This window comes from Barbus barbus, assembly GCF_936440315.1.
Source record: "Barbus barbus genome assembly, chromosome: 18".
NCBI lineage: Eukaryota > Metazoa > Chordata > Actinopteri > Cypriniformes > Cyprinidae > Barbus > Barbus barbus.
Window position 1 is genome coordinate 11361951 of NC_136746.1, and position 23722 is coordinate 11385672.

Consider the following 23722-nt stretch of genomic DNA (forward strand, 5'->3'; position numbering starts at 1 on the left):
AATCTAAAAACTAAAAAAAAAAAAAAAAAAAACAGTTTCTATATTATGTGACGAAGTTGACTTATAATAGTGGTGACAATAATATACAAGTACATGTGGTTTTGTGGTATGGAGTGATAATGTAATTTTTTATTATTATTAAAAAAAAGGAAATGATATAGTTAATTTGTCTTTATTTGTTTGTTAGTCATCATCTGTGATTCATTTCAGTGCAACTGTTGCCAATTTAAGTGATACATGTTGTGTCCCACTTCTCAAGAACCAGTGTAGCATTCAAATGATGAACAGATCTGGTTTTATTTTTGAAAGCTTTCCAAATTAAATGATATTTTCTCTCCCCATGGATGTGGGTGACCTTCTAGCATACCACAGAATACACAGTAATAAATGTCCGTTTCTGTTTTTGAAACATTTTATCTTGTAACAAAAGACTAGATGCAATTCTAAATTTGGAAATAATTTTTTTTTTTTTTACTTTTTTTTACTCCATAGAGTATGACATTTAATTGCATTCGCTTTCCTCACATTTGCTGCTCTCTGCTGTCAGTAGAGTTGGAGGGCAGAGCGCGGTGCTTTTACGCGTCCAGTGATTTGGTGTCAGTGCAGTTCTCTTGCGCTTAGGAGTTAGACAGAGACGCAGCACCAGACTAAAACACTCCGGAAGACCAGCACCTCTCTTCAATTAGTGTCTTGAGTGCTAATGAGGTTTTTAACGCAGCAACCAAACTTGGTAATGAAATAGTGCCGTTTCGTGACACTGATTTTGCGCAACTGTTTCCCTCGATCTGGCGCCAGATTTGCTGGGGGAATAAAAGATGATTCTCGACGTGCTCTGTTCCTATGAAATGATTTGGATTGCGTCTCGCATTTTTGGAGGAAATCAGCACTGAACGCAGTACGACATTTTCTGGACAACTTTGGTGCCAGTGGACACGGGCAGTCGCGAAAGTCTTTTACTGCCTCGAGATTGTTGGCTCTAAGCAGGATGGACCTCATTGGGCTCTACTTGTTCCAGCTGGCAATTTTTGGTGAGTTTTCCTCCGATTAATTCTGCTGATTTGAGGGGAACAGAGGATGAGCTCAGTTGCAGCTGTTGCGGATGTGAAGGGAATGATGAATCCATTCTTTGCCTGCAGACGCACGAATCATCTCTATGTGTCGCTGCGTTTGAACTTAAACTTGTTTCTTTCGCAATTGCAATGTTGCTATAAGTTATTCTAACCGAAAGTTGCAGTGTTTCGGCTGTTGGGACATTAATATTATCTCTGGTTTGATTTACGCTAGATTGTCAGTGCGCGCTTAAGTGTCATTATCATGTTTGGCACACCAAATGAGACTGATCGGACGACCCTACTGATGCGATTATGTTTGTGTGTTAAGATTACATGTCGCTTGTATTTAATGCGCTAATTCACGGAACATTACCTCCATCATTAAAGCAGCAGCCTGACACCCTGTCCGTCAAGCTGTGCGCTTCATCGTAGCATCTCGCGCGGTCCGCAGGTAGAGCGCAGGACGCATCCTACTGCAGCTATGCAAATGCCTTTAAAGAATTATGAAGAGCCAGCAGCCTGAGACTGTGTAGTCATGAGCTCTTGTCAAAAGCGTTTGCGACGGATACCTCCTAACTAGACCCCATGCCGCTGGCTCCTGTCGTCCTGTCGTTCCATTTGTGTATTCCACTGAGACATAGTTTTGTCAAACAGTCTCAAGAGAATCGCTTGTGCATTGGGAAACAGGCTGAAAGCAGGCGTTTTGAGGCAAGCTTTTTTAGCATGCCATGGTGGGGAAAAAACTGTTCAGATTGATGATGACAGTCCTGTTTTCCCCTCTTAGATTGCATGATGCTTAATAGCCTCGCTGAAGCATTACAGCTAGAGTCGTGCTTCATTTAGTGCTTTTGGATTGAAATTTCCACATTGAATATGGAACAGAAATGGGTTACATTTATGAGATAAATGTCAATGTCACAATGTTTTTAAGTATATACTCACCCAAACTTAAAAATGAACAAAGAGAAAGTGGGAGGTGTGGGGGACGTTATCATCATTAGTAGCGTCATGTCATTGGGCACCCTTATATTTTCAAGTGTATTTTGACTACAGCTTCCCCCAAAAAGGTAGCTATCTTTGATAATTATCAGAAGTACTGCAGATCATTTACTTTGACCAGAAAACATCATCATCCAGCAACCCAGTTTGCAACAGCGTGCATATGCCACTTTTCAGTGGAACACATAAATAGTTATTATCAAAATGTCAAAGCTTTCTTTGACATACAGCAAAGACGCATTGTCTGTAAAGTTCAGTTGCAATTTTGCTTGATTTACTAAAAAAGATTCAATATTTAGTTGGGATGTTGAACCGGGGTTTCCTTGCACGGTATCTGAAAATTGTATCACTAGCCAAAACATGTGTTACCCTTACATAATGAAGTGCTAAGCTGTTTTAAGGTGTTATCTAGCCTAGGGCAAATAAAACCAAGACAGCCACTGGTGCAACATTAAATATATAAAAAAGGTGCATAATACCCCTTGTTGCCAAGAAAGCAATAGGCCACAACAGGTTTATAATAGGATTGTGAGCAAAAGCCAAAAGTGGGACAGGATTAAAAACAGGAGTAAAACCAGAACAGACATTCAATCACGAGCTAGTCTTGAAAATAAGAGCATACTGTCAGTGTAACGTATATACTCTCTCTCTTTCTGACACATACTGGTTTTCCACTGAGGATCACAAGCAGAGGACGAAAGACATATAGCCACCAGCTAGACAGCCAGAGGCACATGTTATACAGTCATTGACGGAGAGTGACACTTTTGCACTGATTTTCACGTTTGTTTTGGTGGTGGTTGAGAATTTCCATTGACTTCGGTCTAAAGATATTTTCTATCTCCTAACCCAAAACTAACCTTCACACAAACCTTTTTACATTTTCATTAAGACACATTCAGTATGTTTATTAAGCTGTTTAGGTGATTTCAGGTTTTACTATCCATGTGGGGACATTTTATTCTTAGCACTTTGAAGTCAGCGTGAGTTCATTTTACCTCTTTTGGAAACACAATACACTGCTAACAGCAAATATTTTGGGTCAATCTATGAAGCATCCTCTCCTGCAGGGGAGAGACAACCAATGTGAGCGATGATTGGTTTGTGTCCTTCTGTGTCACACTTCACTTTGACAGCCATCACGGTTCCAGTCCAAGGAGAAACGTTAATGGTCTATGTCAACTGTTTTGTTGCAGTGTAAGCATTTGGAGAAACTTTGCTACCAAGTATACAGCATAATCATGTCAAATGTGGGAATAAAATATGATTAAGTTATGAATGAATAAAGATGAGAAGAATGATTAGCATATAATTTCGTGTTACTTCATACTTTTTGAAGTGTTCATTCTATGACTTCAGCGTAGTTATGAGTCTTTGAGCAAATCTGAATTACCCTTTCTCAAAGTGTTAATACAAGTGATTATTACATACTTTCTAACAGTTAACAATAGTGTGAGATTCATGCATGTGAGGCAAATGAATTCCACCTTTCCTAGACTAATGCTCAATTAGCCCTTTAAGCTCTTAGGGGATTTAATAAATTTGTTAGCCGCACATTTAGTAACCTTGAATTGTGGCAGATTACATTATGCGGTGCTGTTCACTGCGCCACGCTGGGATATGAATTCATTCTGGCACGGCTGCTGTTTCTCACCAGCATTAATCTGAATGGCCCATCCCCTCACCTACTGGCCTGTCCAGGTTCTCTGTCTTCACCCTGCTAATTATCCTCCGCATACATCTCTTAGTCTATTCGTTCGGCATGATTTTTGGGGTGACTTTTTAATTAGCTGTCCCTGTGAGTGAATATTGACTGGGATTGACTTGATTCAGCCGGGGATAAGTAGGCAGGATAGATGAGTATTAATGTGCGGTGAGCAGACAAGGCTGTAGGACTCGTCAATAAAGGACTCATCGCACAGAATTTGGTCTAAAGGTGGAATCTTTGACCGAAATCTTATATAATGGCATGAGTAATCATGAAAAATGTCAATTTTGTCATAATTTACTCACCCTTACTTCATTCCAGATTCATAAGACTTTCGTTCATCACAAATTAAGATATTTTTACTGAAAACTGAGAGATTTCCATCTCTCCTTTAAATTTGTATTCACCCCAAACTTTAACACTTTCAAAAGTTCAAAAGAAAATTGAGCTGTAATCTTCGATCACTTTATATGATGAAGAAATTTAATTTGGTAACACAGTAAAAAGGCTTTTATTCATACATAAACAATTGATAACCGCACACATATAGAGCACATCAAATATGACTTGCAAAAACAAACAAATAACGTTTGAGCTTCTGTTTACCATATATGATAAGCTCTATTTGAGTTGATCAATTGTTTATATGTGAACAAAAGCCTAAATTAAATTTGTTCATTGTATAAAGTGATGTCTCTTCAGAGTGATTTGAATATTTTTATGAACTTTTTGAATTGTCAATAAGTTCATTCAGTGTATTGAACTTTCAATGGAGGGACGAAAATCTCTCAGGTTTCATAAAAATATGTATCTTTAACTGTATTTCCAAGAAGAATAAAAGTTTTGTGGGTTTGAAATGACTTGAGGGTGAAAAATTAAAAATTATAGAAATTTAATTTTTGGTTAACTATATTTTTAATTAATATTTTGTGACCTCATCCTTGTTATGAATTTGGGACAGCTTTAAACTTTAGTATGTCTTTTGGCGATTAACAAGCCAGCTACCCTTACTTATTAATGTTTAATCAATCCAGTCTAATAAATAAAAAAATAAAATAAAAAAAAGTTGGTGATTTTGTATGAATTCATACATTTTGGTTGGTATGAAAATGTATAATTTTTTTGGGAAAAAAGGAGGTCAATCCCTAAATCTAACCCTCAGTAGAGCATAAGCAGATCATATGAAAATGTATGAATGAGAATGAGATAATACAAAAACACGCCGATTTGCCACAGATTCGCCAAAACATAAAATAATGTGAATTGCAATGAGAGTGTGTTGGTAGAATTATTAGCTTGAGCAGTAAGCTCCCTCCTCTTGGGATGAGCTACTAAATATTACATCCACTGACATTTAAGTTATTCTTAGATCCATGTATGAGATCTGAGGATATTGCAGTACAGCTTTTCATTATAACTATTTAATTATAGCTTTTCGGTTCTGCCATTTATTGGCAGTAATATTGTTTTGTTGAGCAGCTCTATTTTTTCCCAAACAGACTTGAAATCGTATTTGTCAATAATGGATGCTAGGGTTTATTCAAGTTATGAGTTCATTCAATTCTCCAACACAGCGATTCTCCATATGAAAGTGGAGACTCTGCTCATCTGCCTGCCTATTTATTTATTTATTAAATGAAAACATAGACACAGGGTTTCTGCAGGTTTGATGAAGGTAAATGTAAGACCTTTTTAAGAGAAAATAAAGCCAAGTTAAGGAACACAGTTAAAGGAACCCAAGACATCAATATGTTCTCTTAATGTAAATGTCTTGGGAACACAATGAGTTGTATTAGCAACACTTAAAAGTTTGAAAATACAACTTCCAACATCTTTCCATTACAATATGGAAATAACTTTTACTGTGCTTTCAGATCACACTGCAAAAAAGTTCTTCATCTGTATTTATTTATTTATTTTTCCAGTGAAGCAAAATGACATATGTCTTGTTTATGGTCAAAATTAATCAAAATTAAGTGAGTTTTTGATAGAAACAAGAACAATTAGCTGACATTTTCCATGTGCCTCTCCAGAAAATGTGTATTATTTAAGGATGTTTAGATATTTGTGTTGGAAAACAAGACAAAAATACTGAGCAAGATGCACCTTTCTTTTGCAATGCATACAACTTTTATTGAATTTTTATTGATTTAAGAATTCCTGCTATGATTTAAGACCTTTTAATGCCTTAAATTGTGGATGGGGATGAATTAAGACCCTATAAGCAGCATAAAGCAATGCAAGTATGCTACAGATTCAACTAAGACAAAGAACCAACATACTGTCAAAGTGGTTGAGACTGACTCTGGTTAAGATTGCTGCCGCTGTGTTTTTCTGAACTTGTATAAGGTTTTCAATCAAACTGGAATCTGAGGAATCCTGCCTAAAGTAAAATGTTTCTTTTGAAGATTGTGTTAAGAAGAGTCTAATCTACGTTAAATTGCAAAATTGTGTATTTTCTATTATTGCTTTATCTGAAACATGGTTAAATGAAAACTCTAGAGAAATGTTTAAATTATCTACAGTCAGGTCCATAAATATTGGGACATCGACACAATTCTAACATTTTTGGCTCTATACACCACCACAATGGATTTCAAAGGAAACGAACAAGATGTGCTTTAACTGCAGACTGTCAGCTTTAATTTGAGGGTATTTACATCCAAATCAGGTGAACGGTGTAGGAATTACAACAGTTTGCATATGTGCCTCCCACTTGTTAAGGGGCCAAAAGTAATGGGACAATTGGCTTCTCAGCTGTTCCATGGCCAGGTGTGTGTTATTCCCTCATTATCCCAATTACAATGAGCAGATAAAAGGTCCAGAGTTCATTTCAAGTGTGCTATTTGCATTTGGAATCTGTTGCTGTCAACTGTCAAGATGAGATACAAAGAGCTGTCCCTATCAGTGAAGCAAGCCATCATTAGGCTGAAAAAACAAAACAAACCCATCAGAGAGATAGCAAAAACATTAGGCGTGGCCAAAACAACTGTTTGGAACATTCTTAAAAAGAAGGAACGCACCGGTGAGCTCAGCAACACCAAAAGACCCGGAAGACCACAGAAAACAACTGTGGTGGATGACCGAAGAATTCTTTCCCTGGTGAAGAAAACACCCTTCACAACAGTTGGCCAGATCATGAACACTCTCCAGGAGGTAGGTGTATGTGTGTCAAAGTCAACAATCAAGAGAAGACTTTACCAGAGTGAATACAGAGGGTTCACCACAAGATGTAAACCATTGGTGAGCCTCAAAAGCAGGAAGGCCAGATTAGAGTTTGCCAAACGACATCTAAAAAAGCCTTCACAGTTCTGGAACAACATCCTATGGACAGATGAGATCAAGATCAACTTGTACCAGAGTGATGGGAAGAGAAGAGTATGGAGAAGGAAAGGAACTGCTCATGATCCTAAGCATACCACCTCATCAGTGAAGCATGGTGGTGGTAGTGTCATGGCGTGGGCATGTATGGCTGCCAGTGGAACTGGTTCTCTTGTATTTATTGATGATGTGACTGCTGACAAAAGCAGCAGGATGCATTCTGAAGTGTTTAGGGCAATATTATCTGCTCATATTCAGCCAAATCAGCATATCAGTGCTGGTACTACTAGATCTTAGTGCTGCGTTTGACACTGTCGATCATAACATACTTCTAGAGAGACTGGAAAACTGGGTCGGGCTTTCTGGGATGGCACTCAAATGGTTCAGGTCATACTTAGAAGGGAGAGGTTATTATGTGAGTATAGGAGAGCATAAGTCTAAGTGGACGGCCATGACATGTGGAGTCCCACAAGGCTCAATTCTTGCACCGCTCTTGTTTAACCTGTATATGCTCCCACTAAGTCAGATAATGAGGAAGAACCAAATTGCCTATCACAGCTATGCTGATGATACCCAGATTTACCTAGCCTTATCTCCAAATGACTACAGCCCCATTGACTCCCTCTGCCAATGCATTGATGAAATTAACAGTTGGATGTGCCAGAACTTTCTTCAGTTAAACAAGGAGAAAACTGAAATCATTGCATTTGGAAAGAAAGATGAAGTTCTCAAGGTGAATGCATACCTTGACTCTAGGGGTCAAACAACTAAAAACCAAGTCAGAAATCTTGGGGTGATTCTAGAGACAGACCTTAGTTTCAGTAGTCATGTCAAAGCAGTAACTAAATCAGCATACTATCATCTCAAAAACATTGCAAGAATTAGATGTTTTGTTTCCAATCAAGACTTGGAGAAACTTGTTCATGCCTTTATCACCAGCAGGGTGGATTACTGTAATGGTCTCCTCACCGGCCTTCCCAAGAAGACCATTAGACAACTGCAGCTCATCCAGAATGCTGCTGCCAGGATTCTGACTAGAACCAGAAAATCTGAGCATATCACACCAGTCCTCAGGTCCTTACACTGGCTTCCAGTTACATTTAGGATTGATTTTAAAGTACTTTTACTCGTTTATAAGTCACTCAATGGCCTAGGACCTAAATATATTGCTGATATGCTCACTGAATATAAACCGAACAGACCACTCAGATCATTAGAATCGAGTCAGTTAGAAATACCAAGGGTTCACACAAAACAAGGGGAGTCTGCTTTTAGCTATTATTAGCCCACAGTTGGAACCAGCTTCCAGAAGAGATCAGATGTGCTAAAACATTAGCCACATTTAAATCAAGACTCAAAACTCATCTGTTTAGCTGTGCATTTGTTGAATGAGCACTGTGCTATATGTCCGAACTGACTGCAATAAATTTTAGATATAATCATTTTCTTTAAATTTATTTTAAATCATTTTCTATATCATTTTAAAATTCCTTGTTTTTATTATTTTTATTTCCATGTTTTTATTGATTTTAATGTCTATTTCACTTTCTTTTATGTAAAAGCACTTTGAATTACCACTGTGTATGAAATGTGCTATATAAATAAACTTGCCTTGCCTTGCCTTGCCTTGCAAATGCTTCAGAACTCACTGGACGGCGCTTCACAGTGCAGATGGACAATGACCCAAAGCATACTGCAGAAGCAACCAAAGAGTTTTTGAAGGGAAAGAAGTGGACTGTTATGCAATGGCCAAGTCAATCACCTGACCTGAATCCGATTGAGCATGCATTTCACTTGCTGAAGACAAAACTGAAGGGGAAATGCCCCAAGAACAAGCAGGAACTGAAGACGGTTGCAGTAGAGGCCTGGCAGAGCATCACCAGGGATGAAACCCAGCGTCTGGTGATGTCTATGCGTTCCAGACTTCAGGCTGTAATTGACTGCAAAGGATTTGTAACCAAGTATTAAAAAGTGAAAGTTTGATTTATGATTATTATTCTGTCCCATTACTTTTGGTCCCTTAACAAGTGCGGGGCACATATGCAAACTGTTGTAATTCCTACAACGTTCACCTGATTTGGATGTAAATACCCTCAAATTAAAGCTGACAGTCTGCAGTTAAAGCACATCTTGTTCATTTCATTTGAAATCCATTGTGGTGGTGTATAAAGCCAAAAACGTTAGAATTGTGTCAATGTCCCAATATTTATGGACCTGACTGTAAATATAGCTGTGTTCATTGTGTTAGAAAGAACATGTTGGGAGGTGGAGTATCTTTGTTTATTCATGAAGATTATACATTTAAAATTAGGGATGATCTCACCTTAAATTCAGATAGAATTAATGTGGAACATTTATTTGTTGAGCTCTCAATTGGTCATGGAGGAAGAAATATTATTGTTGGTGTTATTTACCGAGCACCTTATTCCAATATTCAATATTTTAATGATACTTTTGCCAACTTACTTGATTTGATAAACAATGAGCATAAATATTGTTATATTTTGGGTGATTTTAACATAAATCTCCTAAAAAATAAATGTGATACCCCTACAGCAGATTTCCTAAATATTCTTTCCTCTAGTTATTATTTTCCTCTTATTCATAAACCTACAAGAGTTAAAGAAAATTCAGCAACTTTAATTGATAACATTTTAACAAATTCTCTAAGTCAAGGAATTAAATCTGGTGTGTTATGTTCAGACTTGTCTGGTCATTTTCCTATATTTCACTGTTCTGAAATGAGGGTTAACAGGGTTAAACTATCAAAAGAAATTCAGTAAAAGAGAATTCTGAGTAAGTTAAATATTTCTAAATTTAAGGATCTGATTTATAGTACTTCTTGGGATGATCTGTGTAAGGAATATGATGCTGACAGAGCATATCAACAATTTATGACTGTTATTAGTTCTAGTTTTAATAAATTTTCCAGTCAGTAGTTCTGCAAAGAAATTCAGTCAGGACCTTAATAAGTCTTGTTTAAGACAGAACAAACTCTATAGAAAATATATTTTAAATCCCACTCCTCTCACCTAAGGTGTTTATAAATCTTACAGAAATAAATATAACCATTCTATTAGATTAGCAAAAAAGACATACTTTAGTGAAAAATTTAAGAAATGTTCAAATGATATTAAATCCACATGGAAAGTAATAAATCAGTTGCTGCAAAGAGAAAAGACCAACTCGGAATTACCTTCAGACTTTGTGGATGGCAAAAATTATTTTAATGATCCATTTGACATAGCTCAAAAATTTTATGAATTTTTTGTTAATGTTGGTCATAAATTAGCTAATAATATCCCTATTGGTAATGGTGTACCCCTGGACAATATATCAGGACAATTTCCTATTATCTCTATTTTTAAGCCACCTGAAATTCAGGAAATAAGTTAAATTATTGATGAATTAAAATTATCTTCAGCTGGTCATGATAATATTTCTGTATTTCTTGTCAAACAGGTGAAATGTTCAATATTGCAGCCACTGCTATATGCACTCTAAAAAATCCTGGGTTATTTTTTCTACCCAAATGCTGGGTTAAGCCATTTGGGTATTTTTTGGGGGTTATTTTCTCAGTCCTGGGTAGTTTTGGGGTAGTTCTTTGTAACCCAACCGCTGGGTTATTTTCTGGGTCATTTTTACTGAGAGTTGAATCAATACACCCCCTCCCCCACCCAGACGCATCAACCCAGCTTCTTGGGTCAAATCAACTCAGCAGGCTCAGCGCAGCGCGGGCTGACTGAATTCGAGGTGGAGGTGGATGCCACACACACACTGTAATATTTGGAGAAATAAGGTTCGTATCAATATATTTATACATATAACATGTATTTTTTAACCTATTTATACACATAACATAATACTGAGGGCTATAAAAAGACAAATGTGCGATAACAGTCAAGTTTACATGGCATTAAATGCGCCGCCAGATTCGTTCGTTTTGCTTTGCTGGTTTATAATGCCCGCTGGTCTGATAGTAAATAAATTTTCAAATTTATGCAACGAGATGTAATGTAAACTTGCATTCCTTGCCTTTTCAGATTATTAAAATGAGATTTCTGTCCATTACAGCTAAATCTTTGGTAATACATTTCTGAAAACCACCTTTTGTACACGTACAGTCAAACCTGCCCATCCTCCATCGTACTGCAGTGCTGCTGAGTCAAAACAACCCAATTTTTGGGTCATCTGTCGCGGGCTTTTTGGATCGTCAGCAGGAGGACTTCTAGACGGCACTTTTTCAAACACTGTCTTCAGCGTTTTTTCTGGTGAAATTAAGGTTTGTATTTGTCTTCGTATTATTTAATCGTTTCCGACTGGTAAAATGTACCGTCCTGTATCTAAAATATCACTTATGTGATGGATCATAATCACCTAAAGCCGAGGTAGCTTAGCCCATCTGCATTTTTTTTTGTGGCCCGCGTCATGGTTGTACAATCGTTTGTTCTGATTATTCACTATTTTTGTCATTTCTTGTTCATAGTCCAAGCTCGGAGACAAAAAAGGGCCTAGCATCAGCCTAGGTGCAAGCATTCCCCTGTCTGCACGATAAAACTGCCAATGGTTATGTAAGTAGTAAGATTTGTTGCTATGTAAATAGTACATGTTACTGTGTACGTGTCAGAGAGGGCATACAGAATTGTTTAAATTGCTGAATTTTTTAAATATATAAGTGACAATGTGTAGAGGAATGTATAGAATTATTCACAATACCCACAATCCCGCACTGAAATTCAGGCCCTGTGTTCATGTGTATTGTATGTTCATACATTATTTATGTCTTTCCAGGACACATGGTATGCCCAATGCCGAAATAATAGACCAGCCACTGGGTTCATTGAAGAGAGACTGAGGAACATACGAAAGCGACTGAGGCGCTTGAGAAGACCACAAGGAGAGAAAGAAGATGCACCATGCAGGACAGTCCTGCCAGGTAATGGGTAGACTCGATTCTTAAAGGAGTAGTTCATGCAAAAAAATCCCTGCAATCTCAAAGTCCAATGATTTTAAGATGTCAAGACAAAGGGACTTTTTGTTGTTTATAATGCATAAAAAAGAAGCATCCTCTCGTTTTCAAATGCATTTTTTTCAGCAAATTTCTTAACATGTAAATATTTGTGTGTGTGTATGTATATATATATATATATATATATACATATGCGATACAACAACCGAGACAAAACCCTGACAAAATTTGGCAGACATTTAATGAACAGAAGTGAAAAAGAGGGTGCAGTCAGTATGTGGTGTGCCCAGCTTAAGTGGTACAGTTCATCTCTTTTTCAAGGAATAAAGCAGATTTGCCATTTCTTTCTGAGATGTTACTCAACAATTCCACTATTTAATGTAAAACTATGCACGCTGCGTTTATATTCTGCGTTCATCTGCTTGCCTGTACAATGGAGCATAGCGTTCCTATAAGGGTGTGATGTCACGTGAAAACTATCAGTTGGAGTGAAGAGATCGATATAATATGATTGTGCAGTGCACAATGTTAGAGCTGTTATGTAAATATGTCGCAAGCAGCATTTATCCAAACAATGACACAGACACCACAAATATGCAAATAAGAACATTAACTCATGGCTTACAAATGTACAGTGTAAAACGTCAGTTTATGAATAACCAGGATTAATTGTTGACCCTGAATAAATTATGAGTAATGGGAAATGTTAAGCATTATAATTCAGGAATCATTTTGCATGGAGTTTAGAAACATCCAGGATTAACTGGTTAAAGTGTTGAAAAGCTCTTTAACTTATCCTTTTATATGTTGGATTTTTCTGTAAGCCTCTATTTGATTAACAGCATTATTTCTTTGTCCAGCAGAATCAACCATATCTGAAGAGAGAGCTGAGGAAATTAAACAATGGCTGAGAAACAACACACAGCCCATCAGCCAGCTGGAACAGTACATGCGAGAAACTGCGTTGTACAGGGCGCAGTGGATAAGGGCAAACAACTCAAAAAATATGTTTGAGGTCCTCAATGAGTTTCCTCGGCTAACTAACCCAGGAATGGTATGTTAACATACTGTCTTTAGCATATGGTAACATGAGTTATATTTTTTCTTTTTTAAGAAAAGTTTTTGTTGTTGTTATTTTTGCTTGTAGATTGCACAAGACTTTCACATACTACACCAGGATGCAGCTTCAAAACTGTTTGAAAAATGGCTCCCTTGGTATACTGACAGGATCTTGAATTTTGCAGAGCGAGAAGCAAAGCTTCCATGTTCCGTTGAAGAGATGACAGAAGGTTAAAGTTTCTCCACCATTTTGATATTACGGGCCAGATTTACTAAAAGCTTGCACCATATTACTGTCAGAATTTACTAAAGATATGCAGTGAAGAATTAGTGAAAAGAAAATTGGGCCATTATTTTTGCGGCCAAGGCTAACATTATTGCATATGCATTTGTGGTAGTTTATAGGTCTTAACCCATTTTTGTGCTTGGTAATAATTGCTGCTGGGAGGAGCAACATTTTCTCCAATCATCTTCAATTATTTGAAATACCTTTATCTGAACATATCGCTTGTCAAACCACATTGTTTTTAATTTCTGCTGCTCTTGCTAGGTTATATTGGTCATTATGTGTCTATGTTCTTTAATTTGCACATAGTTAGTAGATCAACAGCAGAACTTTACACTTCAGTCTATGCTTTTATAGGATTTTGGTCTCATGCTAATTTTCTCTGTTTAGTAAATCTGGCCCTATATTCTATATTAGTTATTATTAAATGACAGCTCGCTACTGTTTTTAGTAGTGTTGATATATGGAAAATTGTTTTCCTACAGATGCAAAGGGAAATCTTGCACTAAAGCTGCTACCTGTTTTGCTTCCACCTCCACCCTACAAAACTGTCCGGCCCAGCGTTGATGAAAGCAAAAAAGCTTTCATCGACATTCAGCCTGTAAGTACGACTACACTACCATTTAAAAGTTTGGGATTATATTATTTTTAAAAACTTGCTATGTGTACTGCGTTAAGCTAACTGAGACTTGTTATAGCACTTGCGCATTGCTCTTTTGTTAATTTTGATTGCTTCTATTATCCTCATTTGTAAGTCGCTTTGGATAAAAACATCTGCTAAATGACTAAATGTAATGTAATGTAAATGGATAACCCTGCCCATGAACAGCTTATAATAAGAAATCTGGTAACACTTTACAATAAGGTCTCATTTGTTAATATTAATGTGTTAACTAACATAAACTAACAATGAGCAATACATTTGTTACAGTATTTATTGAATTTTTGTTACTGTTAGTTTGAAAAAAAGCAACAGTCATTCATATTTTCACAGTGCATTAACCAATGTTAACAAATACAATGTGATTTCAACAGTAAATGCAGAAATTAAGATTATTAAATTCTGTAGAAGTATTGTTCATGCTTAGTTCATTTTAACTAATAAAACGTTATTGTAAAGTGTTACCGAAACTCTTTTGACTTGCTTTGTATGCCTGTCAGTGGCTCTGTCAAAGTGGGCCATAATAACTTTCAGGTATTTTGCCTCATCCAAAGCTCTGGCCCTTGATTGAATAAACATTTTGGATTAACTACCCAACCCACCACCCATACCCACACCCCCGATACCCCCATTCTTTTTCACCTTAATTCATTTGCATTATCTGTCCTTTAGGTTGGAACAAATATGGTGGAGTACCTCCAGCAGGCTGAAGAATCAAGACCTTACCCTTATGTCCTGTCACTTGAAAATGGACTCATTGACTCTCAGGCATTTGTCATCCTTGCAGGAAAAGCTTTGGAGCAAAGCACTCTCATTGGGGCAGTAGATGCAGGCTTCAAATCATTTTATGTTTTCGATGTAACCTATCCAAAACAGTGTTTCTATTGTTGGGAGTTTATTCAAAATATTTTTCAGTTGGAGGGAAGTGAATCCCCAACAGTGAAATTTTTACACTCGGCACTACATTCTTGCAAGTAGATGATAAGAAGTTCTTTGAACAAGTAGTGGTTCAAGTATATGAGGTAGCAATTTATTTTTCATTTTATTTGCAGTTAAGTTTTTTATATATATATATTTATTTATTTTTTTGCTTGAGGAAGAGTAGTACTTTGTGCACATACTGATGATTATCAATATTTTTGTGAAAACTTTTTACTGGAAAAATTCTGTATTTCATTGTTTTATTTTTGTGTTCATACTGTAGGCTAAAAACAACAGGTTCGTAGACTAAAAACAATACTGCTTTGTAACAAACAGTTGTTGAGGTATTTCAGAGTTTTTAACTTCATGTGCATATGGATTCATGTGCAAACTGTTTTACTAAACCTTGAGGTTTTTTGTAGTTCATGAATTTTTAAAAATGTTAAAACATTTACAGTTTTTCAACTACAGAGGCAAACCATAAAAATGAAATAAATTGTTTTTGAATGCTGTTTATAAATGGAATTTTATTGTTTTAATTTTGTATGATCTCTTGAATATTTGGTTGAGTAAAGTGTATTTACAAAGTGTAATGTGCTGAAAAATATTAATGAAAAAATAAAGCTTATACAATGTTGACCTGTTTGTTTATCATGTGGTATATTTAATTTTAAAATATGATTTTAAAAGGAATACAAATAAATTACCTTTCAAAATATAACCCATTTATGAAATCAAATTAACCCATCATTTTAGTAAAAAATAACCAAGTTTTGGGTAGAAAAACAACCCATTTGCTGGGTTAAAATTAATAACCCAACTTCTTGGGTTAGTTTAACCCCATATGGGTTCTGTCCTATATTTACCCAGCAGTTGGGTTAGAAACAACCCAATTTGGGTTGTTTTTAACCCAGTGTTTTTTATGTGAACTGCTATTGCAGTTCACATTTTTTCTCTTTCTTTGAAAACAGGTATTGTACCAGAGGATTTAAAAATAGCTAAAATTATTCCTCTGTTTAAAGCAGATGATCCACAATGCTTTAACAACTATAGACCTATCTATTGATCTATTTTGCCATGTTTCTCAAACATTTTAGAAAAAATAGTATATAAGTGGATTCTTTCTCACTTAGACTCACTTAGATTCTATTCTTTATAAGCATTAATATGGATTCCGAAAAAAACACTCTACTTATATGCTTTGCTTCACCTGATTGACAAGGTTACCCTAGCACTGGAAAATCAAGAATTTGCTTGTAGTATTTTTTTTAGACTTGTCAAAAGCTTTTGATACAGTTAATCATTACATTTAATTGAATAAATTGTTTAAATATGGTTTTCATAAGTTTACATATAAATGGTTGATGAATTATATTTTTAATAGAAGACAGTTTGTTTGTTATAAGGGTTGCTATTCTAGCAAAGCAAGTCTACTCTGTGGGGTTCCTCAGGGGTCCATACTTGGACCATTACTATTTCTTATTTATATAAATGACCTGTCAAATGTTTCAAATATTCTTACTCCAGTAATGTTTGCTGATGATACAACCTTAGTTCTCTCTCACTCAAATTTTAATTAATTAAGAATGCAAATAATGGTTTACTTGCTTATGCAAATTGGTTTAATTTAAACAAATTATCGTTAAATATAATAAAGTCAAGTTTTATAATTTTTAGTGGTAAAAAAATATACCCAAAGGATTTATCAAAAATGATTATGGAGTCTATTGAGGTGCCTCAAGTGTCAACTACAACATTTTTGGGAGTATTTATTGATGAGACTTTGAGTAGGAAAGAACAAGCTGATTACGTGAGCAGAAAAATACATAAATCTACTGGTATAATAAGGAGGTGTTCTTGTTACTACAGAGTGTCTTCTTATGCTTTATTGTAGTTTAATTTATCTGTATCTTTCATATTGTAATATTGTTTGGGCGAGTACTTTTCCTACTACTCTTCGAAGAATTTTTGTTCTTCAGAAGCATTTTGTTAGGATTGCAACCCAATCAAACAAATATACTTCATCTACTTCTTTATTTCATAAACTTCAGGTTTTTACCGTTTATGATATTAATATTCTTCAAATATGTGTTTTTATGTATAAGATATATTCAAGTGAGGGTTACATTCCAGAGCCATTTAAAATGTATTTTAAAGTAAATTCACAGGTTCATTGTTATTTAACTTGTCAACTTTAAAATGTTCATTTTCCTAAAGTTCTCACTTGTAGAGGTCAATCCTTGATAAGATTTAGGGGTGTTAAATTATGGAATGATTTATCTCATCTAGCAAAAAATTTTCCTCTTTAATAGGCTATGTTATAAAAGAAGAATAAAAGATCATTTAAATGCTGCTTTGTAATAATTTATCTTGTATTTTATGTACCATAGATGGTTTATTTTGAGTATGTTTTTTTTTCTTTTTTCCTCTCCCTGCACAGTATATGGATTGTATTATATATTTTTTGTTTGTTTGTTTATCGTGTTTTTATTGTATATATTTACCCTTGTGCAAACTAAACTAAACTGTAAGAGAAAATGAACATGTTGTCCCTCCTTATGCCCCTGTGCATGGATATGTACTGCGGTATATACCAGATCTCTACTCAGGATGACACATTTCTGCCATCAAATCACCCAGTCCTAATGTGCTGTTGTATCTAGCACACCTGATGATATGTATAGACCTATATGTGTGAGATCAGGTCTGAAATATGCACCCTTGGTGCAAGCTCATTTAGAGTCAGTCATCCATTCAGTCGGCTTGTTGCACAGGATCCAATCCGCCCCTATCATCTGGAGAGAGCAGAGAAGAAAAGAGGAGAAATTGAGACCTTTTTTGGATTTAGATAAAGGAAAGCACACACACACACACACAACCGTGGAGCGGGCAGAGAGGACTGAAGCGCAGGAGGAGGTGACAGAGCCGCTCATTATGTTAACGGCCCGTCATTCCGCCGTCTTTTGTAAAGGCACGATTAAACTGCCAGGACAATTACCAGAGCCTCAATAAAAGAATCTGGCATTTTTACAACTTCCATGCGGCATACCGACAGGCGGAATGGGAAAGACTGGAGATTGTCTGGAGTGATTTTATCTCGGCAGGGTGCTGAAGAACGCTACCACCTTGCTCACAAGCAGAGACTTCTTGTTAGTGCTACGGAGGCTGGCCGTGAATAAGGGGGAATTGAGGTTGAGCCACGGTCACGTGAATACAAATGAACAGGGTTCAGACTCTTGTCAAGTCCATGTGCCGCAACCACAAGAATACAGATCAACAATGCAGGGTCTGATGGTCTCTGCCTGGGAGGGGATATAAAGTGATGTGTGAACTGAGGCACGTTTTGTTCTGTTTACTGTAGCCTTTCTGTCTCTTCTGTCTGCGAGAGACTTTTGTTCATGAAGAACAAAACACTCAGGCTTGGAGAATGTGTGAACCTCAACCACTGTAAAGCCGGCATGTGCCTTTAGCTTGAACGAGTGTGTGTTCAGGGTCCAAAATGAACTTTCTGCAATGGCTAGTGAAAATAGAAAATCTTAATTTTAATCTAAAAATTAATTACATTTAATTTATTAGGACCATTAAACTGCATTTAGCGTTATTCTTTTACAAAATATATTTTATAAAATATAATTTCCGTCTGTAAAACTGTAAACAGTGTCATTTTCTGCTTATTGCACTGCTTTTTTTAAGCGTTATTGTTTTAAAAGATGTACCAGATGGCACAGTAATCTGTAAAAATACAATATTAAAGAACTAATAATTTCCTACATGAAAAATGTTTTGTTTAAAAATACTGATCAAACTGATTATTAGTCTACATTCATTGACCAACAGTACAGGTCATTGTCTCACTTGCAGCATCAATACAACCTAAGCCTGTCTCTATCTGTCTTTAAAAAAAAAAAGAATTGTGAAGATTTTGTGGTGTAACACAAAATAAAAACAATCCTACAGTGCTGAATCTTTCACTGAGATATAAGCTGTTTAAAGATAAGGAAGATGTGTCAGATTGACATAAGTTGTCAGTTACATCAGCAAGGCTAAAATTATCATTCATGCAGTTCTTTTTAAACCATGTAATGCAGCTTTTCCTTATAAAGTTGCTGACCAACTCTGTTTGCTCACTAAATCTATTTTTACTTGTATTTGGTGTGTGGCAAGCGCCTGTGAATTCTCACAATACAGACAATAAAAAGTTGCCTGCAGTCTGGCATAAACATTATCTCTGCTAGTTCTAATGAAACCTGCATGCATCCTTTTTAGCCATGGTGTGACTAAACCTCATTCACATGCATTAAAGCCTCTTATTGCATTTTAACTCGAAGACAAAAGGGGTATCACCTCCGGTGTAACATGACTAATTCTTCCTGTATATGTAACATATATGGTGCACTGCCAGCTGTCACCATGCTCATTACAGTCAAAGGCTAAAGTCAGCAGGCTTGGCTTGGCATCAGTCATAATTAGATTAGGCCACACTGGATATGCCTCGCATAGTTCTGCCTTTGATCCCTTCATGTTCATTTGGGAGCTGATGGAAAGGACCGATAGGTCAAATCAGGGCAACAAGTGGCAGAATCTGTGGGCAGTTCAGCTAAACACACTGAGTTGATTGGTTCCTAATGAGCAGTTCACCAAAATGCACTGAGCTGATTGGCCTGTAATTAGCAGACTGACAAAATGCACCATGCTGATTGGCTCATAATGAGGACAAAATAAGGAGGCTGATAAACCAGTCATTAACAATGCAGATGTCTATTGAGAACAAGCACTGTGAAGTTGGTTTGAAAATTAAACAGTGAGCACAGTTTTGTATAGTTTGACAAGAAGGCAAGCTATCGGCCTATTCTGTATGATTGCATAATAGATGCATTTTCTCTTAAAAAAAAACATTTCATAAAAGACTCTTGAAGCTTCAAATATGCAATTTAGCTTTGAATCCAATTCACAAAAAGAACTCTAAAAAAAAAAATCACTGTTATCTTTTGATTTATCTTTTATAAAAGATAAGGCAATATTTGACAAACAACACATTGCAATACAGAATACAGCAGTGGAAGATAAAATAGACAGCGAGAGAATGCCAACTTGGTAAAGGGGTCATTAAATATATTTATTTTATCATTCCATTGTTCTCCTGATTTCCATTAGCATTAGTCATTTTTTGTAAAGGTTTGCACCAAAGTTGGTCATGTTGAATCCTGTCTCTGACTTTTATTAGGTTTAGTTTTGCTGCTGTAATAGCTGTACCTTTAAGACTTCTAAGGGAATGCCCTCTTTGTATTGATTCTTATATCACATTCTCCAATAACAGCCATTTTGCAAAGTTTGCATAAAAACGCATAGAAAGTTGAACAGGAGATTCAATGATTAATAGCAGAACAACGCAAATCTTCTTGTTTTGGTATTTCAGCATAATGGTTTTATTCATTACTTACTGTAACAGGGTGAGCTAAAAACCTAGGCATTGTTGATGTGATGTGCTGATGGACTGTCATATGTTAATTTAGTCATCGATATGATGTCACAAATGTGAAATGAGTCTGCTTTTATAGACATAAATTGTCCTTTCGGACTGGTGAGTCAAGTCAATGTTATTTGTATAGCTCTTTTCACAATATGCATTGTTTTAAGGCAGATTTACAGAAAATCATGATTTTAATGTATACTGTACATAATATTGTACATTGAAAACTGTCGATTTTACATGCTAATAATGTACTTTTAAGACAATAATACAGTATGTATGGGGGGGAAAGGTACAAAGATGTACCTTTTAAAGCTTGCACCTTAGGTCTATCACCACAGTGACAGCTTTTTGTACCTTTTTTTTTCTGAGAGTGTATCTTCATGACTTATAGTCACATTTAACAGATTAGAGCTGGGTGACAATATAGTTCACAGAGGGAGGTTTAAGTTCTGAAAGTTAGAATATGTCACAGTGAACTTACATTTTACGTCACATTGTATTCTTAAAGATGAAGCAAAAAGAGATTTTTTTTTATCATACTATCCCTTTAAAAATGGTGATGAAACAGCTCAGCCTTAGCAATTTTTACTTAATTTTACTTTACTTAATTGAACTTGGACTTCTGTTGATTTGTCCTACTTAAAATTCCGCCACATTTCTCAGTCTATTACTTCTGTACATGCCCACACACAATATTATTCAGAGAGTGTTAACTAATCAGAAATGTCTTGCTCTATTTATTTATTTATTTATTTATTTAACTAATCACAAAGGTTTTATTGCATTGGTAGGTTTTTGGGGTTGTTAGTATAATTTAATTAATACATTATAATTAGTAATTACTGTTAATAATTAGCTCTATATAAAACCAAAAAATGTTGTATGTCTTAATTTATAAATAGGTAAATATTTGGATTTGTGTATTTCACAGTTAAATGTGAAAATACACAAATACACTAAATAAAATTTAAAAATGTTGTTTTGTGTATTAGTCCATGCTCTATAGCGCCTCACATCTGCAAACAGCGTGTTTACATGACAGTCACACACACACACACACACACACACACACACACACACATACAGCCTCACACATCTGCCCTCAACCATTGGTTTGTTTGCAATTACAAGGCAATTCACTCCCCTGATCTCTCAATCTCATTCTTACTGCTCTGTTCTGTTTTACTCAATAAAACTCATTCCTAGCTTGTCTTTGTAGGGGCTACTGTATAGATTGGCCAGAATAGTATAGGTAGGTATAGGTAGGTAAAGTGAATTTGTTGCTCCTACCTGAATTGCCCTCGGTTTTAACTTTTTGAGTTACAGAACTAAATGGTGTCAACATTGAGAAGGTGAGCTAATCTATATTTAAAATGATTCTCTTATTATGCACAGGTGCTACAGTTTGATGGTCGTCACTGAAGGGTACAAAGTAGTTTAATTAAGTCTCTGTGGTCTTTGTTGAAGGCAATACATTTGTACATAAATAGTGGGATCTAAAAGTCTGGGGGCACAATGAAAATTTGGGATTTAAAATTTAATTAAAACCTAGAAATAAACAGAAAGGATATTGAAAATTTGAAAGCAAAGACATCTTATGATGGAAAATGGATTTGGATCATTCTCAAATCACGTTGGATAAAGTCATGAGATTTGACACTATGAGTCAATTAAAGCAAAACGAGGACAAATTGATATTCAGATAATCTAATTTGTTACGAGAAAAAAAAAAACATTTTCACTAGCGGTCTCAGATTTTAAATGCACATTCTCACACACAAATGCGAAAAACATTAAAAATCATCATTTAAAATTAATTAAACATGACAATGAAGACAAAACGCTACATGGGGAGTGTTGTGTTGACCAAATGGTCATCAGTGTTAGCGGCTGGAGAGATGGACAGTTATTAAGCAGTTTATTGATCCCCGTCTCCTCGACATGCTCCCAGGATTACCCACTGTCCTCCTCGAGGGCTATCAATGTTCATTAGTCAGTGTGATGCAGAGTGATGTTCCCGCAGTTCTGGAGTTCTGGAGAGATATATGAATCATCGGGAGGTGAGAGTATCGATACCATCACAGCGTGTGGGCGGCAGCGTTTGATTTGAGTCTAAGTCATGTCCCCTCAACAGATGGCTAACATGGCTAAATGCTGCCACATTCCCAGCATGCAGTGGTAAAAACTTAAATGGTCTCCCTGGACTGGTGTGTGTGTGTGTGTGTGTGTGTGCATGGTAAGATAAAAAACAAAAAAAATGTTTTAGAAAGTCTCTTTACACTTTACACTCACAAGTTAATTTATTTGCATTTATTTGATTTAAAATGCAGAGTAAAATACTGTACTTATTACAAATGAAAATAACTGTTTTAATATATTCCTGTGATGCAAAGCTGAATTTTCAGCTTTGTAACTCCAGTCTTCAGTGTCACATGATCTTTAAGAAATGATTCTAATATGCTGATTTGCTGCTAAACTAACACATTTCTTATTATTTTCCATGCTGAAAACAGCTGTGCTGTTAAATATTGTTGTGGAAACTGTAAACTTTTACTTTAAAAATGTCTGTAATGTCACTTTTGATCAGTTTAATGCATTGTAGCTGAATAAATGTATCAATGTCTTTAAAAAATATTTTACTGCCCCCAAACCTTTTGTCATCGTAATTCTATTTAATGTTACATTTCTTCAAGCTGTAAGCCGATTTATCACACACAACCCATAAAGATCCCGTAAAGACACGTGACATTTCATGTGACATGTATAATGCGCCGCGCACAATTTCACTAAACTGGCGAATGAAAAAAATTTAAAATAACTAAAGTGGCGAACGATTTCAGCTTCAGCGCAGATAGTGAGGAGCTCCGATCGCTGCTTCATTCCAGTTTATGCATTTTCCATTGTGTGAACTTTGATCTGCCTTCAAAACACCCGGTAAAAGGGTGAAAAATTGATCCGGCATTCTTCACACAGCGCTCGCTCCGGGACTGAACCCGGCAATGTTACTAGGTCCCCAACCCGGGATTGATCCCGGAATCAATCCTAGGACGTGGTTGCGTTCACACAGAAGGCACTCCGGCAATTTTCCGGGACCAACGTGCAGTGTGAAAGGGGCTTTAGCCTATAGTATCCATTTTGCAAAAGCCTTAACTCAAAAGATAAATCTAAGTGCCATATACTGTATCTTAACAATCTCCGACATCGATATTCATCATAAAATACATAAAATATGGACATAAAATAATTCAATTTGAAAGAAACTAAAACACTTTT

The 23722-nt window shown here is 36.0% G+C and overlaps 2 protein-coding genes across 2 annotated transcripts in view; both read left to right on the top strand.

Moving 5' to 3' along the window:
* The first annotated feature begins 599 nt into the window (after positions 1 to 599).
* The window catches only part of LOC306884073 (GDNF family receptor alpha-4-like), a 115665-nt gene continuing 92542 nt past the window's right edge, over positions 600 to 23722 (top strand). Inside the window, exon 1 of the mRNA XM_079439725.1 lies at positions 600 to 1028. Within this exon, the coding sequence (XP_079295851.1) occupies positions 986 to 1028 (43 nt within the window). The 5' untranslated portion in view covers positions 600 to 985. The remainder of the gene's footprint in view (positions 1029 to 23722) is intronic.
* LOC306884178 (uncharacterized protein) lies at positions 10806 to 15614 on the top strand. Its single transcript, XM_079439900.1, has 8 exons — positions 10806 to 10879; positions 11205 to 11362; positions 11567 to 11651; positions 11872 to 12016; positions 12913 to 13103; positions 13197 to 13338; positions 13880 to 13995; positions 14728 to 15614. Exons 5-8 carry the CDS (start codon positions 12999 to 13001, stop codon positions 15031 to 15033), a joined length of 669 nt encoding a protein of 222 aa, XP_079296026.1. The 5' UTR covers positions 10806 to 10879; positions 11205 to 11362; positions 11567 to 11651; positions 11872 to 12016; positions 12913 to 12998; the 3' UTR covers positions 15034 to 15614.